The following is a 20,892-nucleotide window of genomic DNA, read 5'->3' as shown; positions in this document are numbered from 1 at the left end:
AAGTCAAACATGCTAAGTGGAGGTACAGATTCAGATGGGTAACCGCGCATAAGAGCATCATAAAATTAGTTCTCGAATTCATAAAGGAAGCTTTTTTTATTATAATTTTGTCATATATCTTCTAAAATATGATTCTAATCAATAATACTTATTTTCACAACAAAATTTCAGTGAAATTTTAATAAAATTTTCTCCACCAATATTACACTACTAGTGACACTAGTAGTATGTTTTTATACGGGAACTGATAAACATTAGTCATCCATTTTTCATTCTTTTTCTCCTATTAATAATAATGCTTGGGAGAAAAGTTCGTTCCTTTATTGCCGCGCGAACGCATAATGGCACTTACCAAAAGAACACAACGGGAAGTTATTCCCTCGAGAGTCATCCGGCAGGTATATCCTACAGATTTATCTCGCTACGTTAGAGAGCGCCGTTTATCCCTCCGCTCCGATGGAATTGTCGATTAGTACAATCCTTTTTCCTCGACAATCGCTGACAGCGCAGTAATTAAATCTCGTTCATATTATTATGATTATGTCGAAAGCTTGGTGTCGGGATATCAATTAATACACAACTTTTATAATGGGTATTTAATGTATCTTCTAGAGGTCATAGCTAATAAAGCGATTTCTGGTTCACGCTAACGCTATTAATATTAATTTAATGTCATTCTAGTTTTCATCAAACTATATATGATATTACTTCCCGACAATTCATTTATTAATTGTTCCAACTATCTTGGTAACGTTTTTATGATGAAGCTATATTAATACGATGTGAATTACGGTTATCAATCCATAATTGTAGGCGCATACTTTTAACAAAAATGTGTCATAGTATTAAATAATGCAATAAATTACTTTATAATTTCACAATGTTGGTTCGGCCATCCATCTGTCTAGAAGGTCCGAAAATGGCTCAACTTTTTAAAATTCTTTTTTTAAGTATTTAAAGACTTTAGCTCCACCGAAATAAAATATGAGTCAAATCAGTTGACTATAAGGGGTCAAACGTTCAAAGTTAATGAGATTGTCAATAATACAAGGTAAACTAAAAGGAGTTAAAAATGCTAATTTTAAGAGATTACAATGTATCATATTTCGACATTTTTAATGAACTTTTTCTAATAGTTATAGGGTTTTTGCTGTACTACTTAATTACATTCGTTGTAAAGGGTTTATGCGTGGAAAAGGATATTTTCATTAAGGTACCTTTTTGATCGCATGTAGGATCGCAAAAGTTTCTACTTTTGTATGTATATTGCTCGTTAATTTAAAATTTAAACTGCTTCAAAAAAGAATAGCTTGAGTTTTTGTATCCGCTCTTTTTCGATACGCTCCAACGACTTAAGCAGCAAAGTAGAAAAAGAAAAAGCACCTGGGAATGATAGGATTGAGAACTATTCGGTTGTAATTAAACATTAATCGGAGCTTGCTCGGGATCGTATTTGAGTTTTTGTTGTTTGATCGTCGCAGCAGAGTGTGTCTCGTGAGAAAATAAATAACGTAGAGAGCCGCGGCGGCGACTCCTCGCAGGAGCCATATAAAATTAAACGTCTTAACGAAGCGCAGTTTCCTCTCCTCTCTTCCACCTCTCTTTTCCGCCCACCTCTTGTTTCTCGGCAGTATATTTTCACTTGGAATCTTACGAGGCTCGTGATAAATGCGAATCGTAAAACGGCAAGAGCAGATCTGGAGACGTAATTAAGAAACGAGGAACAGTTTCGGCGTAAGAAGAGTACGGCGTGGCACATAAATCTGCTTTTCAAATTAAATTTAGCTTTACAAATCCGCCGTGTCCGACGGTAAAAGTTACTCTGTGAAACGACGGACGTAAGATAAGCCCTTTTTCTATGCTAATCATGGTTGTGTGAGAGTGGTTTTCGTGTCGTCGGCGAGAATATGAAATATGTAATTTCAGTCAGGATTATCATAATTTATTTCGCATAAATCCATATTATTAGATTTCGTTTTGACACACGCTATTTAAACTTCTGCGAATAAAAGAAAAGATTTAAAAAAAAATACTAAGCGTTCCCGTGAAAATTATTAGAATGCTTTATAACCATCATTTACTTAAATGTACAGAGAGATTAATTGAAATAAAAAATCCTGACACGAAAATATTATAATAGTTTTTCTGTTATAAATGATTAAAGTTGGCCAGTAACATCGTATAAAATATTTACACCATCTGGCTCTCATAATTGCAGTTACGTGTGTCCCGATCTGTCATGTTATTTTACTCTCTTCCAAGTGGCTTCCAAGTAAATTTATATTATTAATGAATAGTTGAACTCTGAAAAATTAGGATAGGATTATAACAATTACATTATATAATAATCATAATATTTATTTAACTATTTTATATTAAATCATTTAATTGAAATATGTCACGTAACCTTCTTATTTTTATTTATGTTATTAATGTATGCATTTTAAAAATTATACATTGAAAGTTTCTGAATGTTGTTTTTTGCTCGAGATATTATAATATTCATGTTTTACATCTTAACATTTTATTTTTTTTCATTATATATATGTATGTAGCTATCGCAATAAGAATATATATGTATTCAATAAGAATATATATGTATTCAACATAAACATTTGTAAAACGCGAAATATAAAAAGTAGTTTTTGTTGCATGTCGCTCCATTCATTTTTCCTAGTATTTTTCATAGAGTATAGTATTTTCATATAGTATTTTGAAATTTTAGTATTTGAAAATTTAGCACGCACGTGTATCATATATGAAAGAATACCTCGTGTATTTTTTGCTTGTAATTTGGTACTTAGGTGACAGGTTACGAAAAATAATTACAAGAATAATAATTTCATTAATAATGATTATAAGATTACTTATCTTGACCGACTAATTTACGAAATATTACCGATTGAATACAGAAACAAAATTGATTGTTCCAATTATTATACATATATTTCGAACAAAAGATAATATTTTAGTAATTCTGTCATCTCAAAGTTGTGTTAGAAAAAACGCGCTGGCTATGCTTTCTCCCAGTTTTTAGTCATTCTAAGTGACCTTAATGTTTCATCAACCTTGATTACACCAGCCAAGTGTAGCGTCAAAGCACGTCCATAGTTTTGACAAACTGTCGTATGTGAGTGCTTTTCGTCCGAAAAGTAATTCAACCGCGGTGTCTAATTTCACAGTTAAATGAATTTCGTTTGAGTACTTTGTTCGTGGAGTTTATGGCGAGATGAAACACCGTGACTCAGAACACACCGGCAATTGAGGAATATTGTTAATATTGATTTTAATGTTCAGCATATGCTGCAGTGTATTAAAAACATTATACTTGTGAGTCATATGATTGGCTGATAATTGCTAAAAGAACTTCTGATTGGTTCAAATTGAATGCATCATGAAACGTGTACAATAAACTGAGCGACATAACAGAGATTGAATCATTTAACATGTAAGTACTTACCAAAGTCTGTTCATTACTTCGACTGGCAAATTAGATTTAACATTACGTTGAAGTATGTCAGCTAATTAAACATAGCTTGCATGCGCATAATGCTGTGTTCCTGTATGGTTTCGCGTAATTTTATCACATTAATAGAAAGTTATCTTGTTATTGTTACATTAATTTTCTCAGATTTTGGTTAAGATAAATATCTTCTAATAAATTTTATATATTATTTTACTTTCTATATTAATTCCTGTGTTAATTCAATTATTAATTTTTGTCCAATTCAATAATAACATTTGGAATGTAATAATAATTAAATTATTAATGTAACGTAATATTTTGTGACATAAAGCATAAGTTGTTATTCTTTCTTTCACAATTTTTACAAATTTTAACAATTATTGAAATACCACGAACGCAAAAAGAGAAACATGTTCCTTATTCAATCACCTTAGTACAACGTTGATCTTCCTTACCACATGTTTACGGATGCAGTTACTTTTGCTATAGTAGCTAAGTTAAAATTCGAAATGAATATGTAAGATGATGGAAGAGCTAATTGTTTGCTAGCCGCGTCTTGTGTACTATTTACATTTATATCGATTTTCCTTGCGGCATTTGTCACGATTTTCGTGGATTGGGCGTCGCTACTAACTCCGAGACAAATATTTGTTTATCGTTATCCGCGGATGAGTTTCTCGAAATAACACAAAGTGAAACAACCATTGAGAGAGATCTCCGAAATGTTGCATCGCCGGAAGCTGCTACGCATAGAATTCGAATATCGGGTGGGGCCGTGAGTTATCTGCCGCTTTAGATATTAATTGGAGCAGTACAATTTCAACAGTCCTCTTCATACTCCAGCTGATGCATTACGGTCTGCTCTACTACTTATGACAATGCGATATACATGATTACTTCAGTAATACAACACACGCATGTTATGACCTGCCAACGTCAGTTACGCGTATAGATATAGGAATTTCGATACATATGTCGACTGGGACTGGGATGTGTATGTGATTGACCTATTGCATTAACCAAGTACTAACTGATGGAATTACTGTACTGTTTGTACGAGCATCTATTTAGAATTCATATACGTTCCACTGATATGTTTCATCCGCACCGTTAATCGAACCTATGTTAGCTCATCAAAAGCATTGCGGAAGATTATACCGGCACATCTCACAATCAGTGAAATAAATAAAATTAAACAATAAGAATTTTACTGGACCGTACATTTCTTATTGTTAAATAAATAAAATTGCAACAAATTCCTAGTTCAATTTTTAAGGAATTTACTTTTTTTTATTGTTAATTCTTTTCTTCACAATTTCTACATTTACAGTTTTTTTTTATTTTTATTGTAATTTGAGTTACGGTATTAATTCAGATTAACAGAATATTATAAAATATGATCTCCATTAAAGTAAAAAATTTAAATCTCGCGCAAGCTCATTTTTGCGGACGAACAGTTATATTTAGTCCATTGAGTGGATGGCTGTATCGGTACTACACACACACACACACACACACACACACACACACAAAATATTTGATTTAATACTCACTTTGATGCATTTTTGATACCTTGATGTTCGATCCACTGAACCACCAACTACGTTACGTTATTCTATACTGAATGTTTCTATTGTCGCTGAAATTTATGCTCAGTCATAAAAAATACGCATCGTGACTCGGAAATGAAATATATAAAAAAAGCGCGTTGTATCTTGTGAAACGGAACGTATGATCACATGTCACGTAACAGAATCTATCGACTTTCCAATTGGATGCATGCCTCGTCGATGAAACTACTACACTATAGTGCATCACTATAGTGCTGCACTGCGACATGATGCACGCTGTAACTGTCATTAAATTTATTAATTCCTATGTAATGAACTGCACCGTATATATAATGCTCGACAGCGTTAATAATTACATTTGCGATGGAAATTATTGGCTGGTAACGGAAAGTTTCCTCCTAGCTGCGCTTTGTGTTATATACGAAGATAATAATTATGGAAATAATTACACAGAGCTGAGCTTTATATATCGATTATCGAACACATTACGAATGTATACAAAATGTAGCCGTGTGCCTAATAAAAGTATTAAATAGAAAAACACTTTAAAGATACTTACGTTTTTGCAGATTGTTGATTCTCATGCAGATATGTTGTGGAAATTATTTTAAATTGTTTTCTTTGTGATTTTTATTTTAAATATTGTTTCTTAATAATTATAGTTCTTGCTTTCAACAGTTAATTATTTTTTATTCAATTATCTCATTTTAAAATGTAACAATATTAAATTACTAAATCAAAAAGAACATTAGATCATGACATTCATTGTGGACACAAACATGAAATACAAATTCTTGGTGTTTGGAAAGTAAAAGAGATTGCGGTCGGGGCATGTGAAACTTAAGTAACCGGTTCGTATAACAAAGTAGGAAACAAGAAGGCGTGAAAGAGCCTTTTTTCTAAAAAAGGGTAATTAGCGTCCGCTAAATTATTAATTAAAATTGCTTCTTTAAAATATGACACCAGAAATAATCAAGAATTAAGAACAAAATAGTGATTAACGAGTTATTGTGGTAATATCCCAAAGATCCACAATTGTTAAACGATCCGGTGTAAAAATTCATTCAACCAAAGAAGTACGATTAATGTAGATAGTTCGTGCACGATCCGTCACTCTTCTTTGAACGTTTTTTCCTCTTTTATTAAATGCGTACAATGGCAAATAAATTTTTCCGACACAATTCGCAGCACTAATTCGGCGAAAATGTACAGATTCATGAAAAAGGTATATCTATATAGAGAATGACAAATAACACTTAATCTACGTCATTTTAATCATTTTCTCTGTCTGTTTAGAGTTTTAATCGTTTTCTCTGCCGCATATACATATATATATTGACAACTATAAAAACATACCTCGTGTATATGCATTATACGTAGTATCCTTGAAGTACAACGAGTTTCGGCGTCGTTATACAAGCTAATTGAAAGACTGGCACCGAAATATTCTTAGGATAACGTTTCTAATATAGTATATACAGCAACCACATAGGACCGTTTCTTACACGTGCACGCCGGCATCAACTGCTAACGCGAATTATTCGCGATTGGACCAACGCGCTCCGATTATATCATGGTCGAAGGATTACATGGTGTGTATAGTTCAGCCGAACCATGCCTACTTTTGCTCCACATCTTCTACAGTGTGCCAAGGACTACCAACTGCGAAACATGGGCGGTATTCATAGTCCATTCTTATTTTAAAACCGTCTTAAATAATGTCTTAAGATGCTAATACAGTCCTCAGATCGACTTATGACATCATAAGATTGTACTTAAGACAGTCTTAAATGTAAGAATCGACTATTAATACCGATCGTTTCGCGTCGTGATGTTGGTACTGAATCTTTCCTTGTTTAACACACTTTGTTTCTCTTTCTATAGAAAGAGAACCTAAGATGCATTATAAAGTGTATCAAACAAGGAAAGATAATTCTTCCCACTATGAACAGTCCATAGACGGAGAAGGCAAAGATTTAGACAGAGACAACTGTCCAACTGCACACACCATGTTATATCCTTTCCACCATGGATTATATGGTCCCATTGATAGAAGAAACATTCGGTTTTGGGCGCTAATAGTGATAAAGATATCATCGTTTTTACGTTTTCGTGAGTGGTCCTGAAAAAGCGAGGTACATTTCCGACACAACAATATTGCCAAGCTCGCTGCAGAGGCACAATGCCAGTCCTCCTTTACGGTGGAAAATGAAACAATCTCAGAATCGTCCCGGCGCGGCGCAATGGTGTTCGAATCCCCGAGAGCTAATGCACTTTCGAACAATACGTTTTTACCAGTAACCGTAACGAGAATAAAATCCGCTTCGAAGTCGAGCCATTATAAGTTCGGCGAATAAACCTGCTTTCTTCTTATAAATACGTCGCATCACTGCAAGCTCGGGAAAGCTTCGTTATATTTGCGTATCTCCATTGCTCTTTCTCTCACGCAAATTTCCAAGTTTCTGATTCTATGCGTTTCGCAGACCGTCAACGCGTCTATCCTTACTTCCGAAGTTGAACGGATTTTATCACCTGATGTACAAGACACAAGATTATTCAGATGTATTTTGCGGCATTTTGCCGTATAATTCGATACATTTCTTTGAAACATTTTCTCTTATATTAATTGTATTATTTATTTTTCCCTAATTTTTAGAAAATAGCACAATTTTTATGTTTTAACCCTTTGAAGGACAGTGGGAAGCGTACTTTACACCTTTTTCTTCATCATTTTAAAAATATTATATATTGCTCAGGTTTAATGAAACCAATTATAATTTTACATTTTTCTGATATATTATTACCTACTTTACATGTTTTCCATATGGTCATTATATCTGATTGTTCTTTTCTAATCAGTTATAAGAAATAAAGTTGAAGAAAGAGCATTTTTTTTTCACAAAAAAGGTGGTTTCTTGGAAAGTATTTAAGATAAGAGGCTGAAAATTTTACTAAACTTTTTTCAGGTGGTAAAATATTAAATATATATATATATATATACATTTTCCTGAATTTTTTGCACGCTAGATTTAACAAAATTATTGGTGTACTGTGTGAAGATAAAAATTACATTATATAACAAGTTTTTTACATTTTTGTCATGAAAAATTTTTTAGTAAATAGAACGCACTAAATACGAATATGGCCTCAAAATTTGTCTCTCATGTAAGTTTTCCAAGAAAGAAGGGGTTGAAACATCCAAAAATGTTGTTTTAATCATTTTCATAAATTCATAACGCATAAATCAGATGTTCCAGCTTTTTAGAAAAGTCTTATATTGAAGTTTGAATTTTTAATTTTTCTGAAAAAGTTAAAAACTGAAAGTGTAATTCTGTGTGAAAGCCATATTCATATTTATACTAATTTATCTCTATATGACAGCCATATTGGATCTGTCAATTTGAATTTTTAAAATCTGATTGTAGATTCGTAATCATGGATCAAAAAGAACAGAGAAATACAAAATTTCACAGGAATCCGTTAGGTAGAAAAAAAATGTGCTCCTCAAAGGGTTAATGTTGTTTTAATGTTTCAGAACCATAAAATTATAATAATTGTTAATACTATAATTAAAAACTTATAGAAATGGGGAATATATTAATTAGATCTTAGAGAAAATAAAACAAATATAATTAACCCAATTTTCCAATATAATATATTCTTAACATTTATTATTTACGCAAATGAGAATTAATCTGTATAATTTTTAATTTCATTTGTTTATGTTAAAATAATTCATATTGATGAGTCGAAGTTTTTACATTCAATTTGAAAGAATTTTATAAAATTTTTAAAGGCAATTGTGATGCCTATTTTCTCTCAGATATTTGCAAAATTCTTTTTTGAAAACCTCCAACTTATTTCCTGTATAATAACCAATAATTCAATAATGGGATTATATTGGAATATATAATCAAAACTAGTCGCAGCCAAAATATTGGTAATTGCAGCGATTGGAGCGAATATTGCGGTCTACCAAGCACAATCAATAATTGAATGACTGCCACAATGAATACGATGTGCTCAAGATTTTCTGGTGAAAACGATAGATGACAATTTGCTAAAAAATGGGATCCCAATATATCGGTGCGTGTGTTTCTTCCATTTGATGTTGCAAAAAATTTTGCATTTTACCGATACGCAATTTTACGCTGTGTTGCGTTTCATCCAATTCTGCGAATCTAGTTTCTCCGTTTTTTGAAGTTCTTCATACATTATTCAAAAAAATTTTTGTAAATTTAATTTCAAACAATATTCAAAGCGATTCTTTCGGTTCTTACAATGTATTTTTTATATTACTGTTTCTTCGTTTGTAATAGGAATTTAGGAATATATAAATATCGAAATTCAGAAATGGATCGATTTTAGGTCATACATTATATTAGTATGACATTTACAAAATGTTCTTTTTTCGCAGACGATTTTTATTTCGGAAAGTGAGGAAAGATTCCAGACGGCTGAAACGGGAACACGTGATTCTTTGCCGGAATAGAAAAAGAGTTCGTACTTGTTTCCGTAGTAGAGCAAGAATTCAGACACTTTTTTTACAAAATGATAACGGCCTTGAAAGTATCGTGTGAATTCAGCGAATTTATTTGACTAATCATGTTAAAAGTTATCATTATGGACAGATTCTTGCTTGTCCATTACGGCAGCAAAATTGATAATTAAGAAATATTGTTGCATAATGTAAGTAATATTTTCTAATAAAAAATATTTTTAATTTGTAGATATCAAATTTTTTGGCCATTATTAAGCTATATTTTTGTTCTTTTTTTTAACGACATAATCACACAGAACTAAATATATATATTTAATAGTTGTTATTCATCACGCAATTCATCATTTTCTCGGATACATCTAGTCTAATATTTATTTTAACTCACGCTTTCCAGGCGACGATGTGACAAATGGATTTTCCGTAACGCGAAGAATGTATTTCAATCAGTCTGACGACGTAATAGGAGATACGCAATGTCGCGACGCAAATCTACGATGAGATTCCGTTACTTTCGCGAGGCGAAAGTGTCGAATGCGCGTCGCAGCGAGTTGAATCCTCGGAGAGAAAACCGCGAAACCGAACCTCCCGCTCGATGGTTTCGTGGAAGTTAGGCGACCGTGCATAAGTTCGCGCGCATTCAACCCAGAGCCCGGAGTGCATAACGTCGGCTAGAATATCATCCGAAGAAGTAGGACGACCGGAAGCAGCGTCGCGGCCATTCTGTCGCCTCTACCTTGCATTGCCGCTGGGTATTCTCCTGAAACAAACGCTACACTATAATGCCGTTTCGCTCGGTCGGTTCTTAGCAGGTGGTATTTAGAGCGACGTTTCCGCGGAGCCGAGCGCGAGCTCTTGCTTTGGGTGAAAAGGCCTTACTTGACGTTTACAAGCTAAGCATTTTTGTCGAGTTTAGTTTATACCTTTTTCTGTAAACTAAAAAAAGTATTTGGTCTAACACTTCACACAGAAAGGACGGTTTTGCTGAAGTATCTAAAAATTTAGCTTGATCTACAGATCTGAAAATAATTTCGTTAGGCCATCAAAATAATTATGTATACTTAGGATACTTAAGTTGATTGCTAGAATGTCAAAAGTTTTTACAGTATTGCTCATCATGTTTGAGATTCTTACCTAATTATGTTGATGGTTCAGGAAAGTTATTTTTAGAGCTATTATTTGGCTAAATTTTTAGGTATTTCAGCAAAATAGTTTTTTCCGTGTAGAGGATAGTCGCTAAATAGTCTCTTATTTTCAAAAAAGTAATTATTGATTTTTTAAATGCTTATAATGTGATTATTAAATTACCTGAATTATATAATTTCCAGAGAGATGAATTTAATTTTGTATTATTTTTGCGTAAAAGAATGTGTTTTTATATTATCTCGTAATAAACGGCGAAAATAAAAGTTATCACAAATTGTTATTAGATTTTTGAGCGTATATCTATTTGGTTTAACACACATTGTAGCTTTTTTTAGTGAATCTGTTCTTTTAAAAAATGTCTCACTCGAATTTAAATCAGTAACGTGTGGAGTAACTTGCACATAAAGCTTGTTCTGAATGAAATTGGCATTTTTTTTACCACTCATTATGTGGACATGTACGCTGTTAGGATGAGTGTTATTGGGCGAACACGTGTAAAGGCCGGAGTCTCTGAAGTTCGCCTTCTGAATGAGTAAACGGCTCGAAGTTACGGGTCCTTTTTCCGTTACCAGGCTGATGCCACCCCTCGGCGAGTCGAAGTTAATCGCCTGCGGAAAAAGGATATAAAAAGCATGTCGGGTTACTTGCCTCTAACGTGACCAAGTACGGATGGGGCCACTCTGCGGGAAAGGAAGAAGCAGGAAGTGTCGACGGAACGTGTTCCCTGCAATGACAGAAATCCTTTTTCTCCTAGGATTTTTTCTAGACGTTACACATTCATTTCCTGACCTCGCTGTCCGACATAAAATACGTATTTTTATCACGCGATCGTAATTATATGAAAATATCAAAACCATGAATTTTATATATATAAGATTTATACAATTTATTTTAGGTTTTGTAGTTTTGTATCCCCTTTCTAAATTTTAAACACATTTAAACATTAAACAAACTTCAACTTTTATAACAATTGTTCAAGCAGTAAAAAGATTCGTATTGATTATAATAAACAGATCTTATTTAAACTCAATATAAAGACTGAAAGTATGACTTTTTAGGAATAAATTGCTCTTTTACATCTTTTATGATTTTCAAAAAACACGTAATGCATCACAACAATGTTATTTTCAAATTTTATTTATAATTTTATTACAACCGCAGATGTTACATTTTGCAATAATTGGTAATTAACGATCCAATTGGTTACACAAATTATCATATATGTATGTTTGTTTTATAAGTTTCATTAGGACAGAATTTATTGCGTCACTAAATTAATCATATTTGATAATATTTAATTAATACCGGCAGAAATTGCGGTCATGATTGTTTAATTTATGAATACGCATGCATTTGTTAGTGAAAGAAAAATTAATAATAATTTTAGCTAAAAGGAACCACACAATATGAAGTTTTGAAATAAATATTAAATATTCAGTCAAATTCTAATAAATGAAAAATCTCAATTAATCGGGATTGGCTGGAAAAATTCAATGGTAAAAGAAACTATTGTAAATCCGGATTTTATTCGATACCATAAACTGGCAAAAATTATAAAATATGTAATACTATAATATATTTACTTATATTGTGCAAAAAAATTTTCTGCTTTATTAGTAAATCGTACCAATCATGATAATTTAAAGAAAAATGAATTGAATAAAAAAATGAATCAATAATGACAAAACACTTTATAATAATATTTTGTTACTTCAAATTAATATGTTAAAAATATATTTCTAAAACAAAAATTTTGGGTAAACCTTCGGATGAGCTGCATATTCGAAACGAAACAAACGACCACGTGTTTTTGATGTATTTTTGGCTCCTGAAAACAAATATGACAGCAGAAATTGGCGCTCGGCCGTATCTTGGCCGCAATTTCGAAAAAACATCGAAAAAACGTGATTTTTTTTAGTTTTTTGTATTTATTTCGAAAAATGCAAATTGTATGAAAAAATGTTTCAAACAAAAAATGCAGAGCGGAAAATCCTCTACAAATAAGGTTTGATACACTTTTGTCGTATCTTGTATAATAAACGCGTAATCCGTAGTTAAAGTACCCAACTTAATCAATTAGGTTTCTCGCAAGTGAAATGTGCCGAAATTTAGTATATATGAGGACGTGATTCGCAGGCATTTTATACAGTATCTTATAGATATATCTAGTCATAATCCATTAAATTAATAACCATTAATAACCCATGTGGATAGTAGGATGTATAGACAGTAATGCTTGGGTTCGGGCGGCTACGCCGCCCGAACGAAATAGAATAACATATCCTACCCGCTTGGGGCTTTAGGCCCCAAGCGGGTAGGATGTTATTTTATTTCGTTCGGGCGGCGTAGCCGCCCGAACCCAAGCATTACTGTCTATACATCCCACTATTCACATGGGTTATTAATGGTTATTAATTTAATGGATTATGACTTTAAATTTCGTGCACTCTTACCGAAAAGTACGTACAACGCATGCACATGTGATCACAGAGCATAAACGTGTAAGTAAAGGCCGCACAAACGTGTAACTAGTCACTTTCATCGCTGTTTTACGGGCTTCCTTTTGTGATTAGGACAAAAATGTGTAGAATCTTTTTTATAGAGAATTTCATGCTCTACAATTTTTGTTTGAAACATTTTTTTGTACGATTCGTATATTTCGAAATAAATGCAAGAAACTTAAAAAAAATGTCGTTTTTCAGCTGTTTTTTCAAGATTGCGGCCAAGATACGGCCGAGCGCCAATTTCTGCTGCCATATTCGTTTTCAGGAGCCAAAAATACATCAAAAACACGTGGTCGTTTGTATGATTTCGAATATGCAGTTCATCCGAAGGTTTACCCTTTTTATCAATATAGATGTGGAATTTGCCAACCCTGTGATTAATGCTGGGATCATATTCAACATGACTATATATTTTCTATATATTTATTGAATTAATATTTAAGATAATTGCCGCAGATAATAACGATATAAGCACGTATAATTAATCGACCCAGAATTTAATTGCTTACTCGCGGAAGAAGAGAGAAACAGATGTTATATCATTTGTCTGTGACGTGACTAGACGGGGCTTAAGGCACTTTGTGGGAAGTGGAAGGGGTAAAAGTGTCGACTGTAGATGAATTCCTTGAATGGCATAAAGCATTTCGGGACAAGTTTCCCAAAATTATAACTTAAAGCGTCTAGGCAATCATCTTGGTTATTCCAGTTATACGCGCGTTTACATAAATAAGTGTGATAGTGAGATTCTTAAACTCAAATGAAACTAACGTAATATGTTACGAAAGCATTCATCTGTCTATTATTAATAATGTGGCCGTCTTTAGATGTACGCTTCCCGAGAAACTTTCGCAATGTTCCTAAACAAATGAATTGTCTCGTGATATTGAGAGAGAAACTTTGTTATATTTAATGGAAATATTTATAAATTATCGTGCTACAATAAGAATAATTATAAGTGGAAATTAGACTGATAAGAATAAATTAAATAAGAGAACGAATCCTATTTTCGGTCGAAGTAGATCTTAATAATATTTATTTACAAAAATACATTTTTTAATTATATAAATTGCCATTGATGTGGTTTGTTAGATATGAAATCATAAACTAAAAATACTTTTATAAATTACATTGATCATCAATTAAACAATGTTAATAAGCTGCAAAGAACTTAATATGAAAAATATCATCTCATGGTTATTGAATCTGAAATTCTCGATTTTCTGGGTCAGGCGTTTTATCAATTCGTCGAGGCATGTGGAGATATTTGTCGCAATAACCGGTAACTAATGAGAAGATATTATTTTTCAATTTTTAATATTATCATGTCATTTTTAATGTTCTAATTTCAGTTTATAATTGCGTTTTTTCAAACCTGACAAATTGGGGTGCAGTTTATAGAAGTGAAAAATGTGCTTGCAAATTTGCATATGAGTATTATTAAATATTGGGTTGTTAGTAAAAAAGAAAGAAAGTTTCCCTGACTTTCCCGGTTTCCCCGGTCACTTTTTGAAAAAATTTCCTAACTAAAACCTGAAAGATTCTTTGAATAGAAACAAATATATTAAAATATTTTAATTTATAAACAGTACGTACAATAAAAAATATTTATATTAGAAGAATTATTTACCTTAAAGAACAAGTTGAAAATATAAATAATAATACGATATTTGCAGTGAGTGTGTTACAAATGTTAAGTGGAACATACGACTACTGATACCGTGATACGTGATGAGTTAAAAAACAAATGAATTACGAAAAAAAGGCGGATATACATGTATCAATCTTATTACATGTATCTTTGTTTTGCACATTGCTTATTGAGATTTTTGTCCGTATTCATAGTCAGATCTTATATTCAAGGCTTCCTTAAATTTATGTTCAGATGCTCAATAGCCAATAAAATAATTCGTAGAGTATCTAAAAATAAATTAATTTTAAGGAAGCCTTAAATTTAACGATTAAATTTAAGGAAGCCTTAAATATAAGGCTTGACTAATACAGGCATTAATCATTTTATTAAAACACTGTACGTTCTAATTATCATTTTAATTAATTTTAATTAGAAATGATTTACAAAATATTCATCATTAATACATATTTTGCAAAGTTAAGTTTTTTTCTTTTTAACAATGTCTGTTAATAGTTTTCTGCAAATTGTTTATTGTAAAATTAAAAATAAAAAAAAGATTTGCATTTTCTTCTTTATGAAATTTAAAAAATTCTATTTCATAATTTTTAAAGAAGTAAAGTTTAAACTTAGAATTTTACAGTAATTTAATTTTATCTTAGGTTAATAAATTCCTTGATAATAATTTTCCTGACTTTTTCCCGTTTTCCCCGGTTCTCCCTGACCACTTTTTAATTTCACTGACTTTTCCCGATTTTCTCTGATTTCCCTGACCGCTAACAACTCTGAAATATCAACATTCACTTCGACCGAAAATAGAATTTTTTCTCTTATTTGATAATGAGTACAACCGTATTATAAAAAGAAATATCTTTAATGTACGAATCTTTTAATTATGATTGCCAAGTCGCTCGAACGGAATCATCTTGTTGAGAAAGCAAGTTGTTGTTGACGTCTTCGATAAATATTGCACGTCTGAAGGAACGAAAGTATGCTGCCAGCGATAATCGATATACCAGGCCAATAGAAGTGTGTACACAGCTGCAGGCTTTTTTCAAACAGCCGCGAGGAACATGAAAAATGTTTCTGTTTATACCGATATCAGCGGTCCGCTCGCAAAACCAGCATCGGTTATGAAATTCAGATGAGGTTTCAGTTGAAAGCATCTCTCATGACTTCATGGCAGCATGACAGGTGATTTTCAGCAAGTAGTAAAACCTTCATTCGCGGATCGTAAGTCCGGCTTACCTGGTGGTTATGAATCCAAATTATTGTCGACGGTGGTTCAGGCGCGTGTCTCACGTAGCATGTTAAATTTATCGTGCTGCCCTTGTTGATGAACAGATGAGGACCACCGACTATTTCCGTCACGGGTTCTGCAATGAGGGAGAAAATCGCATGCACAATATTTTCAATTTGCGATTTTTTTACTTTTAAAACATCTTTCATTATGTCGCTTTACCTATGTCGCGAACATTTTATGTTTATCGCAAACAAGAATGTCTATGATGGAGATTTACTGATGTTTTTTTTCTCTCGTAATTATAACAGAAAGCACAACACAATAAAGATTCCTTTATAATTTTCTCTATAATTTTCCCTCTTTAAATTTTTCTATCGTTATTGAAGATATGAGGTTGTCCGTATTCTTTATATCGTATTTTTCCGAACGACCGTTGAAAGGAGAGCAAAAAGTCCGCAGCCGAAATGAAATGCAATAACCGTACACAAGAGGGGATCGCTTGGCATTATACTTACATTATTTCGTGGAAAACAGGTTCGCCCGGAGGAAGTACCGACGGAATCAATTCCGGATGACTGAGAGTTTCCGTTCGAGAGATTCGCTTTGTATGCGATTGAGGAGAAATTATCGAACTACAAGATATACGGGTTCTTTTGAAGCACCCCACACTCGCAATGATGATTTCTCCGCTCGTCACGGCGATATCTCGAGGCGCTAAGAACCCGCTTAATTTTCGTGAGGGTGGATACGACGTGTCCGGAATTTTTGTCTCGCGTTTCGTGCTCGTAGGAATCAATGACCATGCAGTAAACGGACACAAGGCAAAAGCATGTTTCTTCCCTTTTCTCCCCCTTCCATTAAATCTTGTTGCTGGAAATACCACCTTGGCGAATCTCCGCGTCCGCGGTACACAGGATCGTTACAGTCCGTCGACCGGGATTCTCCAAGTTTCTTGGATTCCCATTGGTGGATCTCAATTATCTGACAAACCAGTTTCGAGACTTCCACCGTCGTTTGCTGACCGACTTGCGAGCAGGGTGGTCTGCGGCAACACAGAGAGATCTTCATTTCCACGCCAGGAATACCAAAAGCAAGCGCGAATATCGTAGGGAGGCAACAACTTATTACTGTTTCATGAGGTTTGAGACCCTTTTATTGTTCGCATTGCCGACGTTGTATTCATATTACTGGGGCAATGAATATCCAACTTCTCGATGGAGTGAAATATGAGCGGATTTAACGGTCTCCCATCATGAAAAAAATCTTTCTTTATCGTTATTATGACACGTTATTCCGCATAATAACGTTATGCAGTACAGCCATTCGACGGCTTATCTTGTCGCGCACAAATTCTAAGCTTACAACGTAGGGTATCGTTAAATGAAATTGTTCGTACAACCGCTATTTATATACGTAACCTTATACGTTTACCAGACAGCACGAAAGAAATGTTTTGTTTAAGGTTATATCTAAAAATTTAGTTAGAGATAGATCTGAAAATAATTTTATTAGAACATTAAAATAATTATGTAAAACGCTCAAGCTAGTTGCTAAAATATTTTGCAGCATTACTCATTATACTTGAGCGTCCTAACGTTATTTTGATGATTCAGCAAAAATATTTTCAGATCTTATTCTAATTGAATTTTTAGATATTTCAGCAAAATCTTTCCTTCCGTGTGCTTTCTTTCTCTTTGTTCGTGTTACTTTTGAGAAAAATCTTAATTTTGCGATATCAAATAAACATTATTGCGTATATTTTTCGCGCATAGTTTTCAAGATAGATCCATTTTAATAGAGAGACAAACTTGTTAAAAAAAATCGCCTTACATCCTTTGATTTAAATGATTATACTAAATTCGTAGGTTTACTAATGATGATTACGGGACGTAATTGTCTTCAGTATATTGTTTGTGCAGCGCTTGACAGAATGTTATTGAAAATCACGGGTTCCCAAAGAGCGTGTACTCTCCCCGATTTCGCCGCTTGGAAGTCAGGGAGAGCACGGGCATCGTTAAGATATGATGTTAACGAGAACACGAGGAGTTTGTCGTTAGCTGCAAGTGAGGACGTTTTTGCAACGTTAACGATGTCACGCCGAAATTAAGATCTCACAATGTTCCGTACTTCCCATCAACATTCAATTATACGTCCTACATTCCACTGACTTTCGTCAGTGGACATTGTCCACTCCAGTCAGCCGTCTACAAGCGAAGGAACTTCATTTCCTTCTCGGACATCTCTAAACGACTTCTCTTCGCGAACATTCCACGAAGAGACACGCACGACGTCGTTCGTTTTACGATGTACTGCAGGTATCTCGAGAATTCAACGACGTTCTTGGTAGTTGCTAAGAGGAACTATCAATTACTTCGGCAATCGTCCAATTGAACTGACGGGTCCCGTCGCGTCGGGAATTCGTCTGTCAATCTTCATTTTTCGATAATTATTGTTGAAATATTTTTACTAAATGAGGAACTAGGAAACTGACGAAACATTTTCATTTGTATTTATTTAGTTGTCAATTTGCGACCGCAAATAATCGAGATATATTAATTACAGTTTAAGTATTGCGAATGTAACAAATATTTGACAATATTTAATTAGTATATAATATCAAATTTTATTATAATAATATCCGCAGTACAATTATCGAATGTTATTTTTCAATTTTGTTTGCTAACCAGATGCAAACAATGTGCAGTCGATTGTTGCGTCTCTTCGGTTTACCGACGCAAATATATTCATAAAGCATTATGCAAAAGATATATTTTATACTTGACGCCGAGAGTACTCTTAAGTTTAAGATGGAGACTCTATAACAGAATCTCTGGCACGAACGATTTTGTTAAAATTTTACGAGAAAGATATACAGGTTGTATGCTAAGTACGCAAAAAGATTTTAAGGGGTGATTCCTCACAAAAATTCAAGACAAAAATTTCATATAACCATATCATATATCCGAAACGGCTTAGTTTCTAAGATATAAGGTGTAAAAAGATTTTATTTTTTTTCAAAAATTTCGAATTATTTTGATAAACCATTCGAATTATTTCGATGAAACTTTAAACAAAGTTTCATCAAGATAATTCAAGTGGTTTTTTTGAAATTTGTAGAAAATTGTAGAAAAAACATAATTTGTTCTTCAACTTTGACATCCTCTACTTTGAAACTAATTATAAGTCGTTTCGGACATATGGTTATATAAAGTTTTCGTCTTGAATTTATATGAGGAATTTTAAAATCTTTTAGTGTACTTAGTATATACTTCATGTATATTTTATTCTGTTTATACAGAATGTCCGGAAAGGTCGGCGCCAAACCTATTTTCGAACATTTATTTATTATAACCATCATATCACTTAATAAAAATGATCTTTGAACGTTTATAACTTTTCAAAAGCATTTTCAGACATAAGTTTATATGAACTTTCTTCACTTACTTGATCTCATTAACATATATTTGAACCTTTCCAAACACCCTGTACTACCTCATTTTAATTTATACTGTCTCACTTTATAACTTTAATTAAGATTATATTGTGATAGTATAAGTTAGAGTGAAATAGTACATGTATGTACATATGTATAAATATAGATACCTTTTTCTCTTGTTGGATTTTGACAAAATCGTTCATGGCCAAATTCTGTTACAGAATTCCTAAGATCTTCGAGGTACACTCGACACTCTTTTATTCTTCCTGACAGTGTGAAGCGAAGTATTCCTAAATTTTAGAGAAAGGTGAAAATCGAACCAGCTGTTACGCCTTTAACCGAACCATCGATCCTTTATCTTTGATCGATCACCACCCTGCTGCACCCTTGGGTGGAGAGCCAGTAAAATAAATCGAGGGTGGACCGCGTACGTGGCCCGACCGCGACTTCGTCCGCAATTGAATCACCACTCTACCGTGTTGGCCGCAAAAAAAGTCTAACAAGCATGGAAGATAGTAAATCGAAGCTACCTCTACGAAATACGTTCGTAGAAGACGCGAACTTTTTCTCTCGAAAGAAAATTGCAGGTCGTTCGATACTACCATCGCCTTTGTATCGTTACCAGACGGCTTGTTACTCTTTGACATTTGTTAGAAAAAGATGCTTGTACTGTCTGTTCCGTGACTTGGAGATCAACATGTGACTCGTATTGACATTCTTCGATTCATGCACCTCTGCAAAATTGACACCTTATCGTCAAAATTTTGATGTAATTAATAGAGCACTTCGAAAAGAGTTCTGATTAAATGCAAAAAAAAAATTGAAAGTATGGGATGCCAACTTCACGTTTTCGTTTGATTTTGTCGTTTATTTACTTTGATCAAATGCAATATACTAATAATTACTTGAAAAAAATTACAGATTATTCTAAATTGCATTTAAAAGTGATACAAAAAATATCTTTTACATAAGTGCTTTATAAATTAAAAAATATTTATGTAAAGTTACATTGAGATGCAGACATTAATTGTTCAGTAAATAAACAAAATATTTATTTGTTATAAATTAATTGGTGAATTTCAATGAAACATTGCATAAGTCATTTTTAATACTTAAAGTACTTATACAAAAAAATTTAGATCTTTGTTATCATTTAAAAAATTTTTGTTTATAATAATAAAAATAGTAACAAATAAAATAAATCATCTATAAATATGTGTTGTTCAATAAAAACAGAATGTTATGTGAACACAACTTTCGCATGTAGTTAGTTTAAAGCGTAAATAGATATTAAATATATGTTTATGCCCTTACAACTTCTAACATGCGATCGTGTTACTTTAAATAAATAAGGCACACATATTTATCGTTTGGTACACGAACAATGTGATTATTTTCACG

General features: G+C 32.9%; 1 protein-coding gene across 3 annotated transcripts in view; it reads right to left on the bottom strand.

Annotated features, from left to right (window-relative positions):
- Positions 1-9,872: 9,872 nt before the first annotated feature.
- LOC108727736 (kin of IRRE-like protein 3) overlaps positions 9,873-20,892 on the bottom strand; it is a 72,245-nt gene continuing 61,225 nt past the window's right edge. Inside the window, exons 5-7 of one of the 3 annotated variants that reach the window (XM_018455956.1) lie at positions 16,061-16,188; positions 11,121-11,289; positions 9,873-10,295 (exon numbers count right to left, since the gene is read on the bottom strand). In XM_018455956.1, the coding sequence (XP_018311458.1) occupies positions 10,207-10,295; positions 11,121-11,289; positions 16,061-16,188 (386 nt within the window). In that variant the 3' untranslated portion in view covers positions 9,873-10,206. The remainder of the gene's footprint in view (positions 10,296-11,120; positions 11,290-16,060; positions 16,189-20,892) is intronic. The other 2 variants (XM_018455957.1, XM_018455958.1) reach the window with 2 other exon arrangements.

Source organism: Mycetomoellerius zeteki, unplaced genomic scaffold (assembly GCF_001594055.1).
Source record: "Mycetomoellerius zeteki isolate Tzet28-1 unplaced genomic scaffold, Tzet1.0 scaffold52, whole genome shotgun sequence".
Lineage (NCBI taxonomy): Eukaryota > Metazoa > Arthropoda > Insecta > Hymenoptera > Formicidae > Mycetomoellerius > Mycetomoellerius zeteki.
This window is presented reverse-complemented; position numbering and strand designations above follow the sequence as displayed.